Source organism: Hyperolius riggenbachi, chromosome 7 (genome assembly GCF_040937935.1).
Source record: "Hyperolius riggenbachi isolate aHypRig1 chromosome 7, aHypRig1.pri, whole genome shotgun sequence".
Lineage (NCBI taxonomy): Eukaryota > Metazoa > Chordata > Amphibia > Anura > Hyperoliidae > Hyperolius > Hyperolius riggenbachi.
Window position 1 is genome coordinate 212,772,507 of NC_090652.1, and position 23,357 is coordinate 212,795,863.

Below are 23,357 nucleotides of genomic sequence, written 5' to 3' on the forward strand. Positions count from 1 at the left end.
AATTTGATTGGCTGTTTTATGCCCCGCCCACTTTTCTTGGATTTGTAACCTTGGTCACCAAGTGACCAACTGTGCCAAGTGTGGGGACTCTGGCTTGAGTACTGTGAGAATGGCAGCCTTTTACATTTTTTCCATTGACTTGAATGGATGAAATCTGATTTGCTGTTAGTAGCTCCGCCCAGGTGTGCAGGGGGGCTGCGAGACCCCCAGAACATATCATCCCAGGTAGTAAGGGATCTGTGTACCAAGTTTCGTTCAAATCGGTCAAGCCGTTTTCGAGTGATTGCGGTACACACACACACACACACACGCGCACACGCGCGCACGCGCACACGCACACGCACACACACACACGATTTTATATATATATAGATATGGAAGGAAACCGAGGACAGTGCAATACATCTGTTATGTAAGTAGAGGAAGTATTTATCTACTTACATATGTGTTTTCTTTAGTGGGCATGTTATTGCTAATAGTGCCTCTTTAAGAGCCGGTTCACGCAGCTGGCTGCCAGCGGCTTGTTTCAGGGTGCTCAAACGCTTTTCTGCTGCTAAGCAGAAATACAATTGTTTCCCATGAATTTGTTGTCACCTGTTAAGCCCATAGGTGGATATGGAACTGTGATTAGTGCCAACCATAGAAGCTACATGCAGCATCTCAGTAAGTTCTAGCAGGTGTAAGAAGGAGCCAGTTAGCGGACAGTGTTTATCCTAATGATCAGTGTTTCTTGGAATTTACGATGTCTCCCCATCACCAGAGTCTGCTTTATGTCATGTTGAGGATTCTATTGATCTTATCAATTTAGATAGGATGCCTGGGAAAGCCTCCTCAGTAACAGTTAAGGCATCTAATTACATTTGTTTGCTAAAGAATGTTTCTCCTCTGTATGTCAGTGTATATAAGCTGTGTTTTTCAGTTTTGGTCAGGAACCAGTCCGACGAAGGCTTTGTATAAGTCGAAAGCTCACTGTTTATCCATCTCTAAGTTAGCCAATAAATGGTATCATCCTGATTCAAAACTTCTTGCTTTCACTAAAATGGGATACAAATTACAGTATTACAGTATTTCACTATCTTCAGATCACCAGCAGGAGGCAGCAGTCCCCCTTCATCATAAGCCTCTTAAAGTAGTATTACCGTCAGTCATAACAGTCAATAAAAACATATTTTCTACTGTTTTGTGCCCATACTGTCATCATGCTTGCTTTTGTCAATAAGTAATTTCAGCTGTGTAAAAATCAAAAGGCTCAAAACTCTGCATTATGTAGTCTACATATAACCGGGGAAAGCAGAGAACCTTCTCTGTCTTGTTTGATATTGCAAATAGTAAGCACTAGACTATTTTGTTTTGTATGGCACTGCTATTAACCACTTCACCACTGAGGGGTTTTACCCCTTGAACACCAGAGCAATTTTCACCTTTCAGCGCTCCTTCCATTCATTCGTCTATAACTTTATTATTACTTCAAGGAGGAGGTCCGCACCAGTTCAGGATTCTAGATGTATGTCTTTATTCAGGACGTATCCAATATAAAATAGACACATGCATCAAATTGCTGACATGTTTCGAGCTCTCTCAGCTCTTAATCATAGCTGGTTTAAAAAATGGCAACACCCCCTATAAATAGGAGGGAGTCATGAATCCGCCTTCCAAAATCCCTCCCCCAAATGGAGGTGGGAAGAAAGGCAATCTTTCACAGTGATAAACAGATACTAGATCCCTACCATCTGCCACAATACAAAATGCTGTGTACAAGAAGATAAAATATTGTTCACATATGAAATTGCAAAATACAAAATATAAAAGATTAAAATATGACTGGAAAAGCGTGATAAGTCAACTGTATATGATCATATACCCGTGTATGATCATATACAGTTGCCTTATCACGCTTTTCCAGTCATATTTTAATCTTTTATATTTTGTATTTTGCAATTTCATATGTGAACAATATTTTATCTTCTTGTACACAGCATTTTGTATTGTGGCAGATGGTAGGGATCTAGTATCTGTTTATCACTGTGAAAGATTGCCTTTCTTCCCACCTCCATTTGGGGGAGGGATTTTGGAAGGCGGATTCATGACTCCCTCCTATTTATAGGGGGTGTTGCCATTTTTTAAACCAGCTATGATTAAGAGCTGAGAGAGCTCGAAACATGTCAGCAATTTGATGCATGTGTCTATTTTATATTGGATACGTCCTGAATAAAGACATACATCTAGAATCCTGAACTGGTGCGGACCTCCTCCTTGACATATACTGTGGGCCTTGCTGACCTGATCCTGCACAGTACAGCGATTGGTGGGTAGAGCGGTGTGTACACCAACGTTCATTTATTATTACTTATCGCAATGAAATGAACTATATCTTGTTTTTTTCACCACCAATTAGGCTTTCTTTAGGTGGGACATTATGCCAAGAATTATTTTATTCTAAATAAAAATAGGAAAATAGGAAAAAATGTGGGAAAAAATTATTATTTTTCAGTTTTCGGCTATTATAGTTTTTAAATAATGCAGGCTACTGTAATTAAAAACCCATGAAAGCCCATTTGTCCCGGTTATAAAAAACATTTAAATTATGTCCCTATCACAATGTTTAGCGCCAATATTTTATTTGGAAATAAAGGTGCATTTTTTTCAGTTTTGCATCCATCCCTTATTACAAGCCCATAGTTTATAAAGTAACAGTCTTATACCCTCTTGACATAAATATTTAAAAAGTTCAGTCCCTAAGGTAACTATTTATGTTTTTTTTATTGTATTTTTTTTTTAATTACAAAAAAAAAAAATTGGGGAGTGTGGGAGGTAATGAGTTAATTTATTGTGTAAATCTAATGTATTTGTATATGTAAAATGCTTTAGGGTGTAGTTTTACTATTTGGCCACAAGATGGCTACAGTGATGTTTTGTTCATGCGACCTGTAAGCGTCCGGAAGGAAGCATACAGGAAGCAGAATGAGGCTGGGGAAATCACAATGATCGCGCTGTTTCTCATAGAAGCAATTTTTTTTTATCTCCCCCCCTGCCCACTGCCCCCTCCTAATCACCCCCCCCACCCCTCAGATTCTCTCCAGACCCCCCCCCCCTCCCTGTGTAATGTATGCATCTATCCCCACTGATCACCTGTCAATCACCTCTCAATCACCCATCAATCACCCCCTGTCACTGCCACCCATCAATCAGCCCCTAACCTGCCCCTTGCGGGCAATCTGATCACCCACCCACACCAATAGATCACCCGCAGATCCGACATCAGATCACCACCCAAACGCAGTGTTTACATCTATTCTCTCCTCTAAACACCCACTAATTACCCATCAATCACCCATCAATCACCACCTATCACCACCTGTCACGGTTACCCATCAGATCAGACCCTAATCTGCCCCTTGCGGGCACCCAATCACCCGCCTACACGCTCAGATTGCCCTCAGACCCCCCCCCTTATTAATTCGCCAGTGCAATATTTACATCTGTCCTTCCCTGTAATAACCCACTGATCACCTGTCAATCACCCATCAATCACCCCCTGTCACTGCCACCCATCAATCACCCCCTGTCACTGCCACCCATCAATCAGCCCCTGTCACTGCCACTCATCAATCAGCCCCTAACCTGCCCCTTGCGGGCAATCTGATCACCCACCCACACCAATAGTTCGCCCGCAGATCCCCTCCCAAGGGCAGTGTTTATATCTGTTCTCTACCCTAAACACCCACTAATTACCCATCAATCACCCCCTGTCACTGCTACCTATCAGATTAGACCCCTATCTGCCCCTAGGGCACTCAATCACCCGCCCACACCCTCAGAATGCCCTCAGGCCCCAGCCCTGATCACCTCACCAGTGCATTGCTTGCATCTATTCCCCCCTCTAATCACACCTTGAGACACCCATCAATCACCTCCTGTCACCCCCTAGCACACCTACCCATCAGATCAGGCCCTAATTTGCCCCGTGTGGGCTTCTGATCACTCGGCCAAACCCTCAGATCCCCCTCAGACCCCCTTCCGATCACCTCCCCAGTGCATTGATTGCATCTATTTTCCCCTCTAACCACCCCCTGAGACACCCATCAATCACCTCCTGTCACCCCCCTAGTACTCCTATCCATCAGATCAGGCCCAATACAACCTGTCATCTAAAAGGCCACCCTGCATATGACCGGTTCCACAAAATTCGCCCCCTCATAGACCACCTGTCATCAAAATTTGCAGATGCTTATACCCCTGAACAGTCATTTTGAGACATTTGGTTTCCAGACTACTCACGGTTTTGGGCCCGTAAAATGCCAGGGCGGTATAGGAACCCCAGAAACTGACCCCATTTTAGAAAAAAGACACCCCAATGTATTCTGTTAGGTGTATGACGAGTTCATAGAAGATTTTATTTTTTGTCAAAAGTTAGCGGAAATTGATTTTTTTTTTCCACAAAGTGTCATTTTTCACTAACTTGTGACAAAAAATAAAATCTTCTATGAACTCGCCATACACCTAACGGAATACCTTGGGGTGTCTTCTTTCTAAAATGGGGTCACTTGTGGGGTTCCTATACTGCCCTGGCATTTTAGGGGCCCTAAACCGTGAGGAGTAGTCTAGAAAACAAATGCCTCAAAATGACCTGTGATTAGGACGTTGGGCCCCTTAGCGCACCTAGGCTGCAAAAAAGTGTCACACATGTGGTATCACCGTACTCAGGAGAAGTAGTATAATGTGTTTTGGGGTGTATTTTTACACATACCCATGCTGGGTGGGAGAAATACCTCTGTAAATGGACAATTGTGTGTAAAAAAAAATCAAACAATTGTCATTTACAGAGGTATTTCTCCCACCCAGCATGGGTATGTGTAAAAATACACCCCAAAACACATTATACTACTTCTCCCGAGTACGGCGATACCACATGATTGGCACTTTTTTGCAGCCTAACTGCGCTAAGGGGCCCAAAGTCCAATGAGTACCTTTAGGATTTCACAGGTCATTTTTGTTTCAAGACTACTCCTCACGGTTTAGGGCCCCTTAAATGCCAGGGCAGTATAGGAACCCCACAAATGACCCCATTCTAGAAAGAAGACACCCAAACGTATTCCGTTAGGAGTATGGTGAGTTCATAGAAGATTTTATTTTTTGTCACAAGTTAGCGGAAAATGACACTTTGTGAAAATAAACAATTAAAATCAATTTCCGCTAACTTGTGACAAAAAATAAAATCTCACCGTACTACTAACAGAATACCTTGGGGTGTCTTCTTTCTAAAATGGAGTCATTTTTAGGGTTCCTATACTGTCCTGGCATTTTAGGGGCCCTAAACCGTGAGGAGTAGTCTTGAAACAAAATTTCTCAAAATGACCTGTGAAATCCTAAAGGTACTCATTGGATAAATAAAATCTTCTATGAACTCACCGTACTACTAACGGAATACCTTGGGGTGTCTTCTTTCTAAAATGGGGTCATTTGTGGGGTTCCTATACTGTCCTGGCATTTTAGGGGCCCTAAACCGTGAGGAGTAGTCTTAAAACGAAATTTCTCAAAATGACCTGTGAAATCCTAAAGGTACTCATTGGACTTTGGGCCCCTTAGCGCAGTTAGGGTGCAAAAAAGTGCCACACATGTGGTATTGCCGTACTCAGGAGAAGTAGTATAATGTGTTTTGGGGTGTATATTTACACATACCCATGCTGAGTGGGAGAAAGATCTCTGTAAATGGACAATTGTGTGTAAAAAAAATTAAAAAATTGTCATTTACAGAGATATTTCTCCCACCCAGCATGGGTATGTGTAAAAATACACCCCAAAACACATTATACTACTTCTCCTGAGTACGGCAATACCACATGTGTGGCACTTTTTTGCAGCCTAACTGCGCTAAGGGGCCCAAAGTCCAATGAGCACCTTTAGGCTTTACATGGGTGCTTACAAATTAGCACCCCCCAAAATGCGAGGACAGTAAACACACCCCACAAATGACCCCATTTTGGAAAGTAGACACTTCAAGGTATTCAGAGAGGGGCATGGTGAGTCCGTGGCAGATTTCATTTTTTTTTGTCGCAAGTTAGAAGAAATGGAAACTTTTTTTTTTTTTTTTGTCACAAAGTGCCATTTTCCGCTTACTTGTGACAAAAAGTAATATCTTCTATGAACTCACTATGCCTCTCAGTGAATACTTTGGGATGTCTTCTTTCCAAAATGGGGTCATTTGGGGGGTATTTATACTATCCTGGAATTCTAGCCCCTCATGAAACATGTCAGGTGGTCAGAAAAGTCATAGATGCTTAAAAATGGGAAAATTCACTTTTTGCACCATAGTTTGTAAACGCTATAACTTTTACCCAAACCAATAAATATACACTGAATGGGTTTTTTTTAATCAAAAACATGTTTGTCCATATTTGTCGCGCTGCATGTATACAGAAATTTTACTTTATTTGAAAAATGTCAGCACAGAAAGCTAAAAAAATCATTTTTTTGCCAAAATTTATGTCTTTTTTGATGAATATAATAAAAAGTAAAAATTGCAGGAGCAATCAAATAGCACCAAAAGAAAGCTTTATTAGTGACAAGAAAAGGAGCCAGAATTCATTTAGGTGGTAGGTTGTATGAGCGAGCAATAAACCGTGAAAGCTGCAGTGGTCTGAATGGAAAAAAAGTGGCCGGTCCTTAAGGGGGGTAAAGCCCTAGGTCCTCAAGTGGTTAACCTTCACACTAACTTTATACTGATAATTTATTTTTTTCTCTAGAAGTTATTATGCTGTGTTTAATCTTTTAGAACAGAGGTGAAATGTTGAGTTTCATACCACTTTTATGTTGAGACCAGTTTAAAAGAAGAGCTTTTTAGCCTCTAGCAGTAGCCCACAGGACATTTCATTGTTCTAGATAAATAAATGACTTCTCTAGTAGCGTTGGGGTGTTATATATTCAGTTAATAATTCTCATTATTGAAAACCATCACTAGATGATTCTGTAATGCATTTGCCTGTTTTGCGGTCAGTCTGTTATCTTGGAAGCTGGTTTCCATATATTCTTTCCTGCCATATTGTTAAATATCAGCCTACTCTACCTGGTTACACAAATTTCAAAATATAATTATTTCTTTTTAGTACACTTTTTTTTTTTTAAGTGTATATTACTTTATAATGTTTCAGATTTCACTGTCCTCCATAAATCATGTATTAAATAGTTAGAGTTATAATATACAGATCACAATAAATATCAGAAAAAAAGGGATTGTTGCGTGCACCTTCCGTCCAGTGAGTGATTTTATTATCATCAACAGCGACAGCCAATGCTTGAGGATACAGACATCCAAAATTACTGTATGTGTGGCAAAACAGTTCAACCTGATATAAACCAATTCTTACATATCTTCGGTGCAGGTTCAGTGGTACGGGAGGTGGGTGCAGGCACTGAAGGGTGGGGCGACGGCCGTTTCGCGTCTGTCTGACGCTTGGTCACGCGTGTGGAAGTGTGGAACGCGTGACCAAGCGTCAGACAGACGCGAAACGGCCGTCGCCCCACCCTTCAGTGCCTGCACCCACCTCCCGTACCACTGAACCTGCACCGAAGATATGTAAGAATTGGTTTATATCAGGTTGAACTGTTTTGCCACACATACAGTAATTTTGGATGTCTGTATCCTCAAGCATTGGCTGTCGCTGTTGATGATAATAAAATCACTCACTGGACGGAAGGTGCACGCAACAATCCCTTTTTTTCTGATATTTATTGTCATATGGTTGTCTTTTCCTCATTTTAGCGGAGCACACGTCTCAGCGACAGAGTCTAACAGACTCCATATCGGCGCAGGCCAGTGTGTTTTAAATTGTTTTTGTGCTGTGTGGACACGCTTACACTCACGCTGCAAGTAAGGGAGTGCCACACTTCATCTTTTCCTTTCTTTGATTATTGCATAATATACAGATCGCTACAAAAGAAAAACAATTACTGCTCCTAGTCTAGACATTGCTGCCATGGATTGCAACTTATAGGTCTTCTCCAGGGGCAATAATATTTGTTTCTCATGGGTGTTTTTTATACAAATAATTTTGTTCATCTTTCAACCAGGGAAGGAAGAATGATTTATTTTATTATGAGTATTAAAACAAAGTAGAATATTCTCTCCAATTATTTTTTTTACTGACCAGTCAGATAGATCAGTACTCCATTCTGTCTACACTAGGTTCTGACATATGTGTTAGTTCTGTTTAATACGCCAGCACCTATTCAGTAAGCAGACCTTGGGCAAGCCTCCCTAATACTGTTACTGCCTACTGAGGGTGCCCTAGTGGTTGCAGCTCTGGCGCTTTGAGTCTGCCAGTATAATAGTGTGATATACATTTTCTGTGTCTTGTCTATGAGTTTGATCATAGGACGGTGTCTAAACAGTACAGCCTTTGCAGAAAACATCTGCCTGTTCGTGACCAGCCTTTAATATATCATCATCTAGCTATAAAGTCATGAATCTGTCACAATGCAGAAATGCAAATGCAGCTCTTTTATATTAACCAGTGCCTCTGAGCTATACAGTTTGTTCTTTATATGTCTACAGCTGATGTCCTGAACATATATTTTTTTCCCTACAGAGTATAAGAGCTGATGTAGTTATTGATGTTGGATCTATTGTGAATGAGGCTTTGATCATTGATCAGGTTAGTGTGCAAATACATTCAGAATTTAGTGTTTATTCTAACATCTTAAATATCTAATTTTAGGTTTTCTTTTATTAAACAAAATTATACTTTTGTAATTTTCTGTATGTAGCTGCAGTTTTATAGTGGACAGCTCTAGCACCTGCTTTTTTATCGGCGGTCTCCTGCAGCCAGATCATTTTATAGCCGCTTTTTACATTGGTGCCTGTGGTGGTGCCCAAACTATCTATTTGTAACCACAGATTAGTTAGGGTTTAGTATCGGTTTGGGAGAGTCAGCTAAGGTTAGGCATAGATTTGGAGGGTCATTTAGGGTTAGGCATAGGTTAACAGGTAGTTTAGGGTTAGGCATAGGTTGGGGGGATTTGTTAGGGTTAGGCATAGGTTGGGGGGATTTGTTAGGGTTAGGCATAGGTTAGAAGGTTGTTCACGGTTAGGAATAGGTGTGGGGGGGGGGGGTTCTATAAGAGTTAGGTATAGGTTGGGGGTTGGTTAGGATTAACCATCGTTTGGGGGAGGTAGTTAGGGTTAGGCATCCATAAAAGGAGGGTTCAAGTGAGGATGGGGTCGAGTTAGGAAACCGTAAAGTATCTGTAAATATGACCAATATTTTACTAATAAAATTGCATACAGCCTAATAGTAAAATATCAGTAATTTTACCAATATTCTGCCAGCAGCTATTTCTGGTACCCAAATTAATGTGGCGCCTATTTTATCTGCACGCTTATGGTGACCCCAAAATGATGATTTTTTTTCCGGAGGGTGGGGGGTTCAATAAAGGAGGAGTGGAAGGAAGTATTCAGGTAAATATACCCTTCTTCAGGGGCTCCTGAGGAGGGGCATGTTGCCACCAAAAGGTTGTGCCAGCTAGCTATACATTCTGTTACCAAATGCTAATAAAGCAAACCAAGATTGCCTGAAAGCTGGACCTCCTCATTCCTGTGTATATAGGATATTTTTCATGGCATGCATCATACTTTATACATCAGGCTGGCTTTACATTAAATATTGCCATCAGCAGTGCGGTGCAGCCAAAAACAGGCCTTCGGGGTATACCGTGTTACTTTGCTGTATTCCCCTTGTGGCATTGGTCCAAATAGGAAGTGACACCCGCTTGCGGTTAATTCCTGTTTCGGGTATGCAGAAGTGCATGGAAGCGTTTGGAAAAATACGCTTCCACGCATGCAGGTCGCAGCACCACTGCCACTGACCTTTTTAAAATCCCTGCGTCGCCATAGACTTACATGACTTCCGGTCTGCCGCACGTTGACGCAGATAATCACGCTAACGTCGTTTTGGTAGCATGTTAGATTGAGCACTTCTGGCGCAGCCCACTGTAGGTTATATGAAAACCCCCTTAGACTTTCATTGCCCCGCCGTAGCAGTGCGGTAAATTGCCACGACGCACTGCGCCAGTGTGAAAGCTCCCTCAGTTGTATTGTAAAGCCACTTGTATGTATGCATAGAGCGTTCTGAGTATACCGAATGTGTAATACTTTGTGCTTAATGATGTAATGTCTACTCTGGCAGGTCAGAAATGCCTTCAGCCAAGGACTTGGACTTTACACTAATGAAGATTTGAAATACTTGGTATACTCGTCTTCCTCTAATGGGGTGCAGTCCAGTCAAGCAGCTGCTTCAAGCAGTAAAAGTGTTCTGGAGAACATCAGTGTGACTCTGCTACCATCTCTTAGTTCAAATATAGGATGCTGTCCCAAGGTAAGTTAACAGAGTTTAGTGCATTAAATGGAATATGTCACAACACAGAACACCTACTAGATGTAAGAAACACATGAAGATTTTGCTTCCATTTGCAAAGCATCAATAAATTGTGCGATCAAATTTTTTTTATATTCTTATATGCATAATACACAATAAAAATGTGGAAAATACACTCACATTTCTCCAAATTATAGTATTGCAAGTTAATTTATCATAAGAAGAATACTAAATGAATTCATCAGCCAATCTTCACAGTACATTAACCATTAACCACCTGTATTTCCCACACCAAAAATTACCCATATAACATTTTTAATGGAAAAAAAAAATTACAATTAAAAAAACAAAAAAAACATAAATAGTTACCTAAGGGTCTAAACTTTTTAAATATGCATGTGAAGACTGTATATTACAAACATTTTTAAATCATAAGCTTGTAAATAGTGATGGACGCAAAACTGAAAAAATGCACCTTTATTTTTCCAAATAAAATATTGGCGCCATACATTGTGGTAGGGACAACATTTAAATGGTGTAATAACCGAGACAAAAGGGCAAATAAAATACACGGGTTTTAATTATGTTAGCATGTATTATTTTAAAGCTATAATGGCCGAAAACTGAGAAATAATGAATTGTTTCAATTTTTTTTCTTAATATTACTGTGAAAATACATTTAGAAAAAAAGAATACTTAGCAAAATGTGCCACCCAAAGAAAGCCTAATTGGTGGCGGAAAAAACAAGATATGGATCAATTCATTGTGATTATTAGTGATAAAGTTATTATTAGCGAATGAATGGGAGGTGAAAATTGCTCTATTGCATAAGATGAAAAATCCCCACGGGCTGTAATGGTTAAAGATCACCATCCAGTAGACATAAATAGCAGAGAAGCTTAATATACAAATTCTGTTAGCCTACAGCTAATAACGGACAAAAGAACAGGAACAACAATATCTGAGTGGAGCCATTGCACTGAGAGTGAGGTAATTTCTGGGTGTCAGTACCCACATTTGTCTTATATAGATCACATTACTGCAGGGCCTGTTAGTCTATCTACATAACAAAGCAACGCGTAAGAGGTTTCTGATACGGCAATAAGTGAGAACGCTTATAAACCGATCCTGACTACCCTGAAAAAACAGACCAGAAGGATTGGTGTTGTGTTGTATTGTACACCTTGCAAATATATCTGACCATAACTAAGCCTTGTTATTTTCCAGGTTGTAGAAGAAGTGTCACTTTTTCTTGGATCCTCTGTATTCTTCGCTATAAAAAATGCTATCTTGGCTGCCAGACAACACATCGGCCTTCCTGGAACCATTTTACTTCCTGTCCCTGCTAGGCCTCAACATATCCGGATGGCTTGTGGCAACTACCTTATAGAAGCAGAACAGACTTCAGATAAATCAGACTTTAACTTCAGTAACCATGTATCAGAAACTTGATGTTCACTGCTAAATGAGTAGAATAGCAACTGGAATGGAAGGGCTCACTTACAAAAGGGGATGATCTAGAAGATGCTCTATAGGCTCCTAAGAACTATGTGTGAGAAATAAATACTTTGCAGAAATGGTGGTGGATTCAAGGATTAAACTCTCAGCAGAAGTGGTTAAGACTAGCTGATTCTATGAGGATCTCAAGAAAAGTCACTTATGATAATTATAATATTTCACATATGAAAGCAGATGTCTTAAAGAGAACCCGAGGTGTGTTTAAAGAATGTTATCTGCATACAGAGGCTGGATCTGCCTATACAGCCCAGCCTCTGTTGCTATCCCAAACCCTACTAAGGTCCCCCTGCACTCTGCAATCCCTCATAAATCACAGCCGTGCTGTGAGGCTGTGTTTACATCTGTAGTGTCAGTCTCAGCTGCTCCCCCGCCTCCTGCATAGCTCCGGTCCCTGCCCCCATCCCTTCCCTCCAATCAGCAGGGAGGGAAGGGATGCAGGCGGGGACTGGAGTTCTGCAGGAGGCGGGGAGAGCAGCAGACTGACACTATAGAGATAAACACAGACAGCTCTGACAAGCTGTTTGTCAGCAGCGTGGCTGTGATTTATGAGGGATTGCAGAGTGCAGGGGGACCTTAGGGGGGTTTGGGATAGCAACAGAGGCTGGGCTGTATAGGCAGATCCAGCCTCTGTATGCAGATAATATTCTTCAAACCCAGCTCGGGCTCTCTTTAAATCTGCAAAAAAAAAAAAAAAAGTGAATTCTATAATTGAGTACTTTACTTAAAAGGGAATGTTTTCAGCCAATGAGGTGTGTTTTGTTTATATTGTATGATAACACATTCACACATACATTTAATAAACTCATACATAGGATACCGTTTTAAAACCATAGTTCAGATACATTTTTTAAAATTATAACACATTTTATAGAAATTAGCTATGTTTTAAAAAAAAGTACAACTACGGTCCCTGCACAATCGCGCCGCTTACTCACTTACTGGATGCCACTGTCAGGATTAGCAATGTCAATGAAATTAAAGAACGTATCTGAACTATGGCTTTGAATTACAACATAGATCATTGTTTACTTAATAATAAAAAAAAAAGGTATGTTTAACAATATGCTGTTTTAAGTACTAATCATATCCAGAATGTTATGCCCTTTAGGTTCCCCTTAAAGCAAGATGGAGTTAATCTATGAAGACAGGCAAAAAATCCCCCTAAGTGTCAATAAAGTAGCTTGCCAGACCAACGACTCAACAGCTGAGATCTGATTGGTCATCTCCATCAATCAAAGTACCTTCCCTTAAAGAACCGCTATCGATAAAAATGTTGTTTTTTTTTTACTGGGATGGGAATAGCTGGTCTAAGTGTTACTAAGTACTGCTGTAAATCTTCCCCTGCTTATCTCTTCCTTTCTTGTAAAAATTATATCAGAAAACTCTTTCATTCACTGATGGCATCTGGAGTGGATCAGCTCATTTGCATAGGTTTTTGTAATGACCCCGTCCTTGCAACTATTAGCCCAGTGTGTCTAATTTAGCGAATCCGAGCAAACAGTATACACTCACCTAAAAGATTATTAGGAACACCTGTTCTATTTCTCATTAATGCAGTTATCTAATCAACCAATCACATGGCAGTTGCTTAAATGGGGGAAGCCTCCGGATCCTATTGAGGCTTCCCCGTCCTCCTCGGTCCCACGGTGGCGCCGAAAATCCTCCCAGAGCAGCGACGATGTAAATATTTACCTTTTGGCTCCAGCGCAGGTGCAGTATCCGCTCCTTCCCACGGAGATAGGCGGAAATAGCCGATCTCCGTCGGGCCGCTCTACTGCGCAGGTGCAAGTCTCCTGCGCAATAGAGTGGACCCGACGGAGATCGGCTATTTTCGCCTATCTCCGTCAGAAGAGCCGCAATAGCGCCCCCCGCTGGAGCCTGGAAAGGTAAATATTGAACAGGTTGTCGGATCTGTCGGGCCGCTGTTCGGAGGGCTGCAGCAAAACCCCCGTGGGACAGAGGAGGATGGGGGAAGCCTCATTAGGATCCGGAGGCTTCCCCCTCCCGAGGTGAGTACCCCCCAGGGGACGTTTTTCTTGTTGCAGTGTCTCTTTAAGCGTGTGGTCATGGTCAAGACAATCTCCTGAACTCCAAACTGAATGTCAGAATGGGAAAGAAAGGTGATTTAAGCAATTTTGAGTGTCGCATGGTTGTTGGTGCCAGATGGGCCGGTCTGAGTATTTCACAATCTGCTCAGTTACTGGGATTTTCACGGAAAAAACATTTCTAAAGAATGGTGTGAAAAGGGAAAAACATCCAGTATGCAGCAGTCCTGTGGGCAAAAATGCCTTGTTGATGCTAGAGGTCATAGGAGAATGGGCCGACTGATTCAAGCTGATAGAAGAGCAATGTTGACTGAAATAACCACTCAGTACAACCGAGGTATGCAGAAAAGCATTTGTGAAGCCACAACACGCACAGCCTTAAGGCGAGATGGGCTACAACAGCAGAAGACCCCACTGGGTACCACTCATCTCCACTACAAATAGGAAAAAGAGGCTACAATTTGCACAAGCTCACCAAAATTGGACAGTTGAAGAAAATGTTGCCTGGTCTGATGAGTTTCGATAGTCAGAATTTGGCGTTAACATAATGAGAACATGGATCGGTCATGCCTTGTTGGTGGTGGCGGTGTAATGGTGTGGGGAATGTTTTCTTGCCACACTTTAGGCCCCTTAGTGCCATTTGGGCATTGTTTAAATGCCACGGGCTACCTGAGCATTGTTTCTGACCATGTCCGTCCCTTCATGACCTCCATGTACTCATCCTACTTCCAGCAGGATAATGCACCATGTCACAAAGCTCGAATCGTTTCAAATTGGTTTCTTGAACATGACAATGAGTTCACTGTACTAAAATGGCCCCCACAGTCACCAGATCTCAACCCAATAGAGCGTCTTTGGGATGTGATGGAATGGGAGCTTCGTGCCTTGGATGTGCATCCCAAAAATCTCCACCAACTGCAAGATGCTATCCTATCAATATGGGCCAACATTTCTAAAGAATGCTTTCAGCACCATGTTGAATCAATGTCACGTAGGATTAAGGCAGTTCTGAAGGCGAAAGGGGGGCAAACACCGTATTAGTATGGTGTTCCTAATAATCCTTTAGGTGAGTGTAAATTTCAGCTGCAGCTTCTGTTTTTCTCTCTCTCTGAATGATCTGTCCAGATAACATTCCCAGGGTCCCAGGGATGGCTGAAGTGCCTGAGGAGAATGCATTGAGACCCATGTGGTGGGCTAAACAGAAGTACTGTAGCTCTGCTAAATGGGTAAACATTCTCTGGTGTTTGAACCCTGACACCAAGGCAAGATCAGCTAAAACTTACACATAGTAGTAGAGAGATTTTAGCTCTGTTTTTAACATGAAAATTAGGAAAATGCTTACACAACTATCAAATAATACTTACATATTATTTGTACATTGTGGCTTTATAACACTTGGTTATTGATAGTTGTCCTTAAAGGACAACCGAGGTGACATTTGACAAGGTAAGATAGACATATGTATGTATAGTGACAAGCACACAAATAACTAGACTGTATTCCTTTTTTTCTTTCTCTGCCTGAAAGAGTTAAAAATCAGGTATGCAAGTGACAGTTTCTGTCCGGGTCGGGACCGGGTCAGACTGGGTCAGACTAAAGCATAACCCTCACTGATTAGTAATTACAGCCATAAAATACTTTCCTGTCAGTAAATGGCTTCTGAGAGCAGGAAAGAGAGAAAACGGGTCAATAATTCATAGATTTAAACTCCAGCATACTTCAATGAAGGTGTTACTGAGCAGAGACAATGAAACAGTAAAAACTTAAAAACTAGATTTAAATATAAAATAAAACTGTGGGATATCTACACAAAAGTCAATTTTAGGAGAAGGAGGATGGATACAATTGTTTTTCTCATCAGTTTATTTTCACCTCAGATGTCCTTTAAAACCAGTCTGAAGTAAAAATAAGAAACAGATTCTCACCTAAGGAGAGGGAAGGCTCTGGGTGTGGGTAATATAGAGCCTTCCTGGTCTCCTCATGGTCCCCGAGTCCAGCGTTTGCTACTCAGTTCAAATCTATCAGCGCGGGAGGCTTTGGAAGTCTTCGTGAGCATTCAGGCTCCTGAAGACAGGCTGCTCTGTACTGCGCGAGAGAGGGTGCTTGTGCATGCGCAGTTTGGAGCAACCCGTCTTTGGAAGCCCAAGTCCTCCCAAAGACTCCCGAAGCCCACCAGAAGGGGAAGAGAGCAGTCTATAACTGATCAGTTGTAGGCTGCTAATAGGGGAGCCTGCGGGAGAATGCGTGGAGCACGAGGAGACCAGGAAGACTCTATAGGACCCAGAGCCTTCACTCTCCTTAGGTAAGTATCTGTTTTCTGTTTTTATTTTCATTTCAGACTCCCTTTAAAGCATTATTGAACTTGCACTGAAGTGTGTTCCAAATGTCTTACAATGAGGTTCTTGACTTTAGCCAAATTTTAAAATACTGGCAAGTCCTGTCCAGCAAGTACAGTGTAAGCTAGCACATTATGCTTATACTAATAGAAAACGAGCTACAGTGTGCGCTGAACTCTGAAAACGTTTGCTTTTTTAATCTGCCCCCACTGCTCTTACAGTTGCACTTTCTTTGTCATCCCCATAAAGATTTTAACAGCATACCAGTACACACTGGGTATGAACTAGTGAAGAGTCTCTGCTTATTTAAACAGTGAGAGTTGTGCCAGTATTTTGCAGGTAATAATGGCAAATAAAATAAAAAAATCACTACGGTAAACATATTGCATTATTGGTCAGTGGCTCGTTGTAAGACATTTTAACCACTTAGTATAAATGTGCTAACTCTGTAAAATGTAGTTACAAAATATGTACTGTCATTTGCTATGCATGAAACATCACATTTTATTGTTTTGCCATTAATCAACTGAAGATTGATAGACACTGGATTAGTCTTCACTACATTGTTTTTATCATCAGTACCACTGAGCTGTAAGTGTTGTGTGCACGCGAGTTATTCCCCATGTTGCAATATTTTTGTTTTATTTGTATACATAGTATTAAATATGTCTTTTATGTAAGTCTGGTGTTGGCTGGATTTGTGGTATAAAACAATAATATTACACTGTTTTTTTTTTTTAAAGGGTCTCAATAAGTGCACCATACTTTCAAAGCATTCTGTATATTGCTTTAAGGCCCCGTTTACACTCGGCAATACAAAACGCATAATTAAGTTCATTGATTGTGTTTTGCAATTCTCATTCCAGTGAATGAGAATCGCAACACAATCTCTGGGAAAATGCATTCGGTGGAAATCGCGATCGCGCCACAATTTTCGCAGTGTGATTAATTCCATAGGATTACTTGTGTGGCAGTGCTTTGTCAATCTCCAGAAATCAGCATAGCGCAACCAACGTGGGCTGAAAGCACCCAAGTGAGAACGGGGCCTAATTGTGCCCTCTGATCAGTAATGCAGATGCAGTGCATCCAGAAACTATTCACAGCACATCACTTTTTCCATGTTTTGTTATAGAGAGGTTTTGGCAAATGTAGTAAGTGGGAGATGGAAGGTCCTCAAAAATGATTTTCAGGTACTTGGAGATAAACTTAAAGCATGGACCTCCAAGGTGGTGTTTTCTGACATACAGCCAATGCCACGTGCTGCATATGAGAGACAGAAGGAGCTTAGGGAGTTAAATAGGTGGCTGCGAAATTGGCGTAGGAAGGAAGGGTTTGTATTCCTGGAGAACTGGGCACACTGTGCAGTCGGCTACAGGTTCTACAGCAGGGATGGGCTGCACCTAAAGAAGGCGGGTGCAGCTGCTTTGGGGGAGAAGATGGCTAAATGGTTGGAGGAGATCTGGGGGGAAGGCGGAAGGTTAAAGTATCAATATGTAGACAAGATAAGGTAATAAAACAGTGGGAGCCTAACATTACGGGGGGGGGAGGCAGTGTAAAGAGTAAGGAGGTTTGTAAAACTTCAAGTGGCCCATTTCATGTAACCAAAATTGGAAAATGTGGTGGTAAAAATATAAAGTGCATGGTAACCAATGTTAGGAGCCTTGCAAATAAAATGGACAAACTAGAGTTCATTCTGATTGACAAAGGCTATGACATTGTGGGAATAACAGAGACATGGATGGATGAAAGCCATGACTGGATAGCGAATTTAGAGGGATACAATGTGTTTAGGAAGGATATAGCAGGGAAAAAAATGGTGGAGGGGTTTGTATCTTTAAGAACTCTTTTACAGCTGTCATGAACGATGAGATGGATGCAGATTATGAAGATTTGGAGTCTGTTTAGGCAAATATTCATGGTGGAAGTAAAGGTTGCCAATTGCTTATTGGGGTATGCTACAGGCCACCACATATTCATGAAGCTGCAGAACTACAATTACTACAGCAGATTGAAAAAGCTGCAAGTAAAAATGAGGTCATAGTTATGGGTGACTTAAACTTTCCAGACATTTTAATTCACTAAGCTTAACTCCTGTCTTTAATAACTCTTCTGAGCTGTTTTACAGTTATCACAATTATATCACCATGGTGATAACTGTAAAACAGCTCAGAAGAGTTATTAAAGACAGGAGTTAAGCTTAGTGAATTGAGGCTAATTATTGACTGGAGTATTGAGGCTACTGATAAAAGCGGCAGATTTCTGGCAACACTACAGGAAAGTTACCTGACTCAAATGGTAACGGAACCAACAAGGGGGAATGCGTTATTGGATTTGATCATTTCAAATATACCAGATAATGTATCAAATGTGCAGGTTCAAGAACAATTGAGAAATAGTGATCACAACATGATAGCTTTTGAGCTGGTGACTGATAGGCCGTGGGGCAGCGGGACCACTAAAACTATGAATTTTAGAAAAGCAAAGTTCAATTAACTCAGGCAGGCACTAAGTTTGGTGAACTTGGATAATGTACTAGAAGGGAAGGACACTGAAGGGAAATGGCAAGCTTTTAAACGTATTCTAAATCAATATTGTAGTATATATATACCATATGGAAACAAAACGTCTAGGAATAAAAAAAAAAGGCCTCTATGGATGAATGGAAAGGTTAGAGATGAAATGAAGTGGAAAAAGAATGTCTATAAGGTCCTAAAACAGGAGGGGACCGAGGCTGCATTAAGCAATTATAAAGAGTGCAATAAAAGTTTTAAAAATAAATTAACAATCATAATAAATTAGGCTGGCAAAGATTGAAGCTGAAAATCAAATCGCTATGGATATCAAATCTAACCTAAAGAAGTTTTACAAGTACATCAACTCTAAAAAAAGAAATGTTGACTGTATTGGGCTCCTAAAGGCAGAGTTATTAAATGCTTTCTTTGCTTCTGTCTTCACAAGGGAAACATCCTTGTTGTAAATTACAGATGCAGAAGAGTCTCAATCTTCCAATTGTAATATTAAATACTTAACGCAGGAAGAAGTGAATGCAAGACTAAATAAATTAAAAATGGACAAGGCACCTGGCCCGGATGGCATGCATCCTTGGGTCCTAAGGGAATTAAGTTCAGTTATCGATAAACCCCTTTATCTTATCTTTTGTGACTCTCTTTCAACTGGCAGAGTTCCAGTAGATTGGCGTACAGCCCACGGTTTCCCATTTTTTAAGAAGGGCAAAAAATCAGATTCTATACAAGACTTCATAGTTGAAAGTAATGTTATATCTTAGCATCAGCATGGGTTTATGTAATGATCCGCTCAGCTGGATGCACTGGCAGACAGCTGTTTGACTATTCCTCTAGTCTGTGGGCTGCAGGTCTCTGCAAGAGAGACCTGTCTTTCCATTACAAGTTTCTGGTCTGTTCTGCTGCTGAGGAATTTGCATACACTCGTTATGCAAATCCCCTACCTGCCTCCTTTGATGACTGGCAGTATAAAGAGCTATGTTTCCCAGAGTCCTTTGCTGGTCATAAGGGTTAGTCCTGTGAAACACTCTTGGAATGTCAGCCTTGCTCTTTGTTTGAAGATTAGCCTAGAGTAATTCCTGGGACTGCACTAGGCAGGTTCCCTAGTGCAGTTAGGATTGCATATCTGTTTTGTTTGTCTGTTGCGATTGTCCTGTCCCAGCGGTGGGTGACAGGAGATCGTTCTGATCTTTGTTCTTGGAGTATAGCTGGAGCAGCGGTTGCTACCAGCTATCTCCTCTTATCTGTCTTGCTTGGATCGCACTCGCCTAGCGCTAGTGCTGTGGATCCTATCTCTCACGTATTCCTGTTTTCGTGTATCTGTCTTGTCTGCTATGAACGCTTGCTGGAGGCTCGGTGAGGTAACCGTTAAGCAAGCGCTCGCGTCCTCTGTTTCATGTTTGTCTGTCGGTGGTTAGTTAGGCGTGCTTGTCTCTGTTGTGCTTATCACGCGGAGACCGTGCATAAACGCGTCCACTGTTGCGAATGAGTGCAGTGTTTGCGTTTAGCTAGCGTTTGTTATTTTCCTTATCTTCTCATTGTATGATTTGCTGTGCCTTTGCTACTCTCGTGCTCTGCCTTGCTGTAGCCTTGTCACCTCGGGCAATCGCCTCTCTCGCGATTGCGTTCCTACTTCATATCTGCTGTTGTGTATGCACCGTCGTGGGTTGGCGACTAGTTTGGTGCACACACATACAATCTGTCCCTGTGCTCATTCTCTTTCGCAATCGCTTCTCTTGCGATTGCGTTCTCACTTGGTTTCCTTTGTTGTGTGTCCGTCGTCGCAGGGTGGCGGCTAGATTGGTGGACATACATACATTCCTCATCTGTGCTTATTCGGTCTTGTGTTGCTGTTAGCAATCGCCATCTCTGGCGATTGCCTTCTCACTTTGTCTTCATGGTTGTGTGTTCATCGTCGCAGGGTGGCGACTAGTTTGGTGGACACACATACCCTCTGTCGCTTTGATCTCTCTCTTTCAGGGCTATCTTGCCCTGCGTTTCTTCCCTTCGTGCAATTCCTGTCTGCCGTGTGTGGCAGGGCAGAGGAGCTGTTCCTCTGCACTCCACAGCTCCACCTGTCGACAGGAATTTCCCTCCACAGGTGCATTGCACCTTTTGCTGGGTTCCCTCAAATTACACGCTTGTGGAGGATTTCCGCAGTGTCAGTGCACGTCTTGTGCGCTGATCACGGAGAGAATTCCACAATCGTTACAGTATGACCAGCCAAACCGAAATTCCCAGTGTAGAGGGAATTTCCGATTTGTACGATTTGGTCAAATATGGGTCCTGTGTCTTTAAGAGGTTTAGGATACTGGACTCTGAAACCAGAGATGAGTTTTTTCCTGCAGTGCATGACGCTGATCAGATTAGGTTATGCAACATTTCTGTGTCATTACCATATGTTAATGAGTTGGTGCTTGCAGGCCAATCTGCTGATTTGGCTTGTCAGCCAAAAAATTTGTTGCCCCTAGCAACCACAAATAAAGAGGTTATTTCTGTCAAGTCTGAAATGTGCAAAACCATTCAGTATGATAATGATGTTTACCATGATGTTGCTCAGTCTCTGGGTTTTTTGTCCCAATCCAAAGCTTATGTGGATCCTATTATAGCTAGGATCGCACACTATATTAAAGCAGTTAAAAAATCTGTTCTTGTTCCTGAACTCCACCCATATGGAGATTATCTGGATACTGGCCTGTTTGAACCTCCATTTGCCTCATGGGACATTGGGTCTTTGATGGAGGAATTTGATTTTGATTGGAAAGCCTTTTGCGATTTTTACATCGCAAAGAGCGAAGATGTCTTGAATGATTGTCTCGATTCAATGTACCTTTTGATTGATTCCGATGAATGTGACGAGGATGATGTGGATCTAGTGATTTATGTATGGCAGACAATTTTGGATGAGTTGCACACACACCAATCAATTAATTTCAATAAAGAGACATCGTTGTCGGATGATTGTTCCTGCCTTTCTGGGGTAAAGCATGTGAGTCTTGACATTGAGCGATCTGAAATTAGTGGGTGTGCCACTGTGGTTGATTCCTGTGCGAATCCTGGAGGATTCTCTCCCGACTGCAGTTTGAATCTGTGCGATCTGATGCCTGTTGCTCTGATGTTCCTGCAGATTGTGATCAGCATGAATGTGCCAGTTTTCTCAAGGATGTGTGGGACCCCTTGTCATTTAGAGACAGATCTTTAAGATCTTCCATCTGTGATCCTGCTATGGGGAAAATTCCTAAATTATGCAGCATCAAAAGTAAAATTAATATGTCTAATAAAGTTTTTCCTGATGTTGTCGCTATTTCTCACCCTGTTCACACCTGTAAGGGCCCGTTGCCTGGTGACAGTTTCTCCAGTGTTTCTGTCCTGAACGCCTTACAGTCTGCCCCGCAGATCACGGAGGTTTGCGCTATGGAAGCGTCAGTTTCACAACCTAAAGCGATTTTTGATTCGCAAGTTTTGCGTTCTGACTCCTCAGATTTGACATTGTTAGCCAAATCTAAGAGTGAGACAGCGCTTCGGTTTTGCGAATTTGATGCTGAATCTTCTTTGCTTTGCCCAGAGAAGCTTTCTCTGAATCTGCCCTGTACCATGAATAAAAAAATCATCATCTCCACTCACACTGATATTTGTGAGTCCCTTTCTTGTTCTGAGGAAAATGCTGATTCTGCACCCTGTACTCTGGATGAGTTAGTATGGCCTTGTTTAGAGTCTCCTGCAGTGTCCCTAGAGGCTCGTCTAGGTATTGCTACTATACTCACCTGTTTTTCTGCAGTTCTGGGGTTGCAAGCTAGTTTGACTGCTACGCAGAATTCTGGGTGCTGTGAGATTAAAGTTAGGGAGTCAGTGTGTGTTCCAGTAAATATTCCTGTACATTCCGCTCATGATGATGAAATTCAGTCTCAGTTTATGGTGGAACCTTCCCTGGGACATCTACCCTGTCCACAAAATAAAGTTCCAGTTTTGCCCTGTAACATGGATAGTTCAGAATCCTTCTCAGAAAACTTGGAAAATGATGTTCCTGAGGTCTTGTCTGAGATCCTGGAGACCTCCGAGTTCCTCCCAAAGGGTGCAGAACTTGTAGGAGATGTCTCCTTCCCCCCAAGCCCTTCTGAGGTGTTGCCCACTTCAGTAGGCATTGCTGTTGTACTGACTACCTTTGCAGCTCTGGTGGAGCTTCACTCATATGTAGTCAATGATAATATTATTGTCACAGAGATTTCTAGGTTTGAGTCCAAGCCTTCTTTTGAAAGTCCAGTGCTTGTGACCACTGCTCGTGATGATTCTCTGGCCGGTTCTGGTTTTGGTCTTGTCGTGACGGACTCTGAGGTTGGCAGTTCCTCGACGTGTCCTGAGGTTCCCCTTGGGCTAGTGTACCCCGATGTGTTCTGTGACCCAGAGGGCCCAAGTGTGTCTCGGTTGCCAGCCTGCTCAGATGCTTCCTCGGTGGAAACCCGTTCTGATGTTGCCTGCCTGCCTGCAGGCCCAGAGGTGGTCCCTGAAGGTCCTGGTCTTGATGCTTGTCCTGGTAATTCTGAATCCAGAATTGTCATTGGTTCCATA

General features: G+C 41.8%; 1 protein-coding gene and 1 long non-coding RNA gene across 3 annotated transcripts in view; both read left to right on the forward strand.

Annotated features, from left to right (window-relative positions):
• Window positions 1-11,982, forward strand: part of LOC137525754 (aldehyde oxidase-like) — a 198,810-nt gene extending 186,828 nt beyond the window's left edge. For both annotated transcript variants that reach the window (XM_068246947.1, XM_068246948.1), the window contains exons 26-28: window positions 8,586-8,651; window positions 10,182-10,370; window positions 11,598-11,982. In XM_068246947.1, the coding sequence (XP_068103048.1) occupies window positions 8,586-8,651; window positions 10,182-10,370; window positions 11,598-11,822 (480 nt within the window). In that variant the 3' untranslated portion in view covers window positions 11,823-11,982. The remainder of the gene's footprint in view (window positions 1-8,585; window positions 8,652-10,181; window positions 10,371-11,597) is intronic.
• A 541-nt stretch (window positions 11,983-12,523) lies between these two features.
• LOC137525755 (uncharacterized) lies at window positions 12,524-16,949 on the forward strand. The gene is made up of 2 exons (XR_011022994.1): window positions 12,524-13,474; window positions 13,882-16,949. It is a non-coding gene; the product is annotated as an uncharacterized lncRNA (long non-coding RNA).
• Window positions 16,950-23,357: the final 6,408 nt, after the last annotated feature.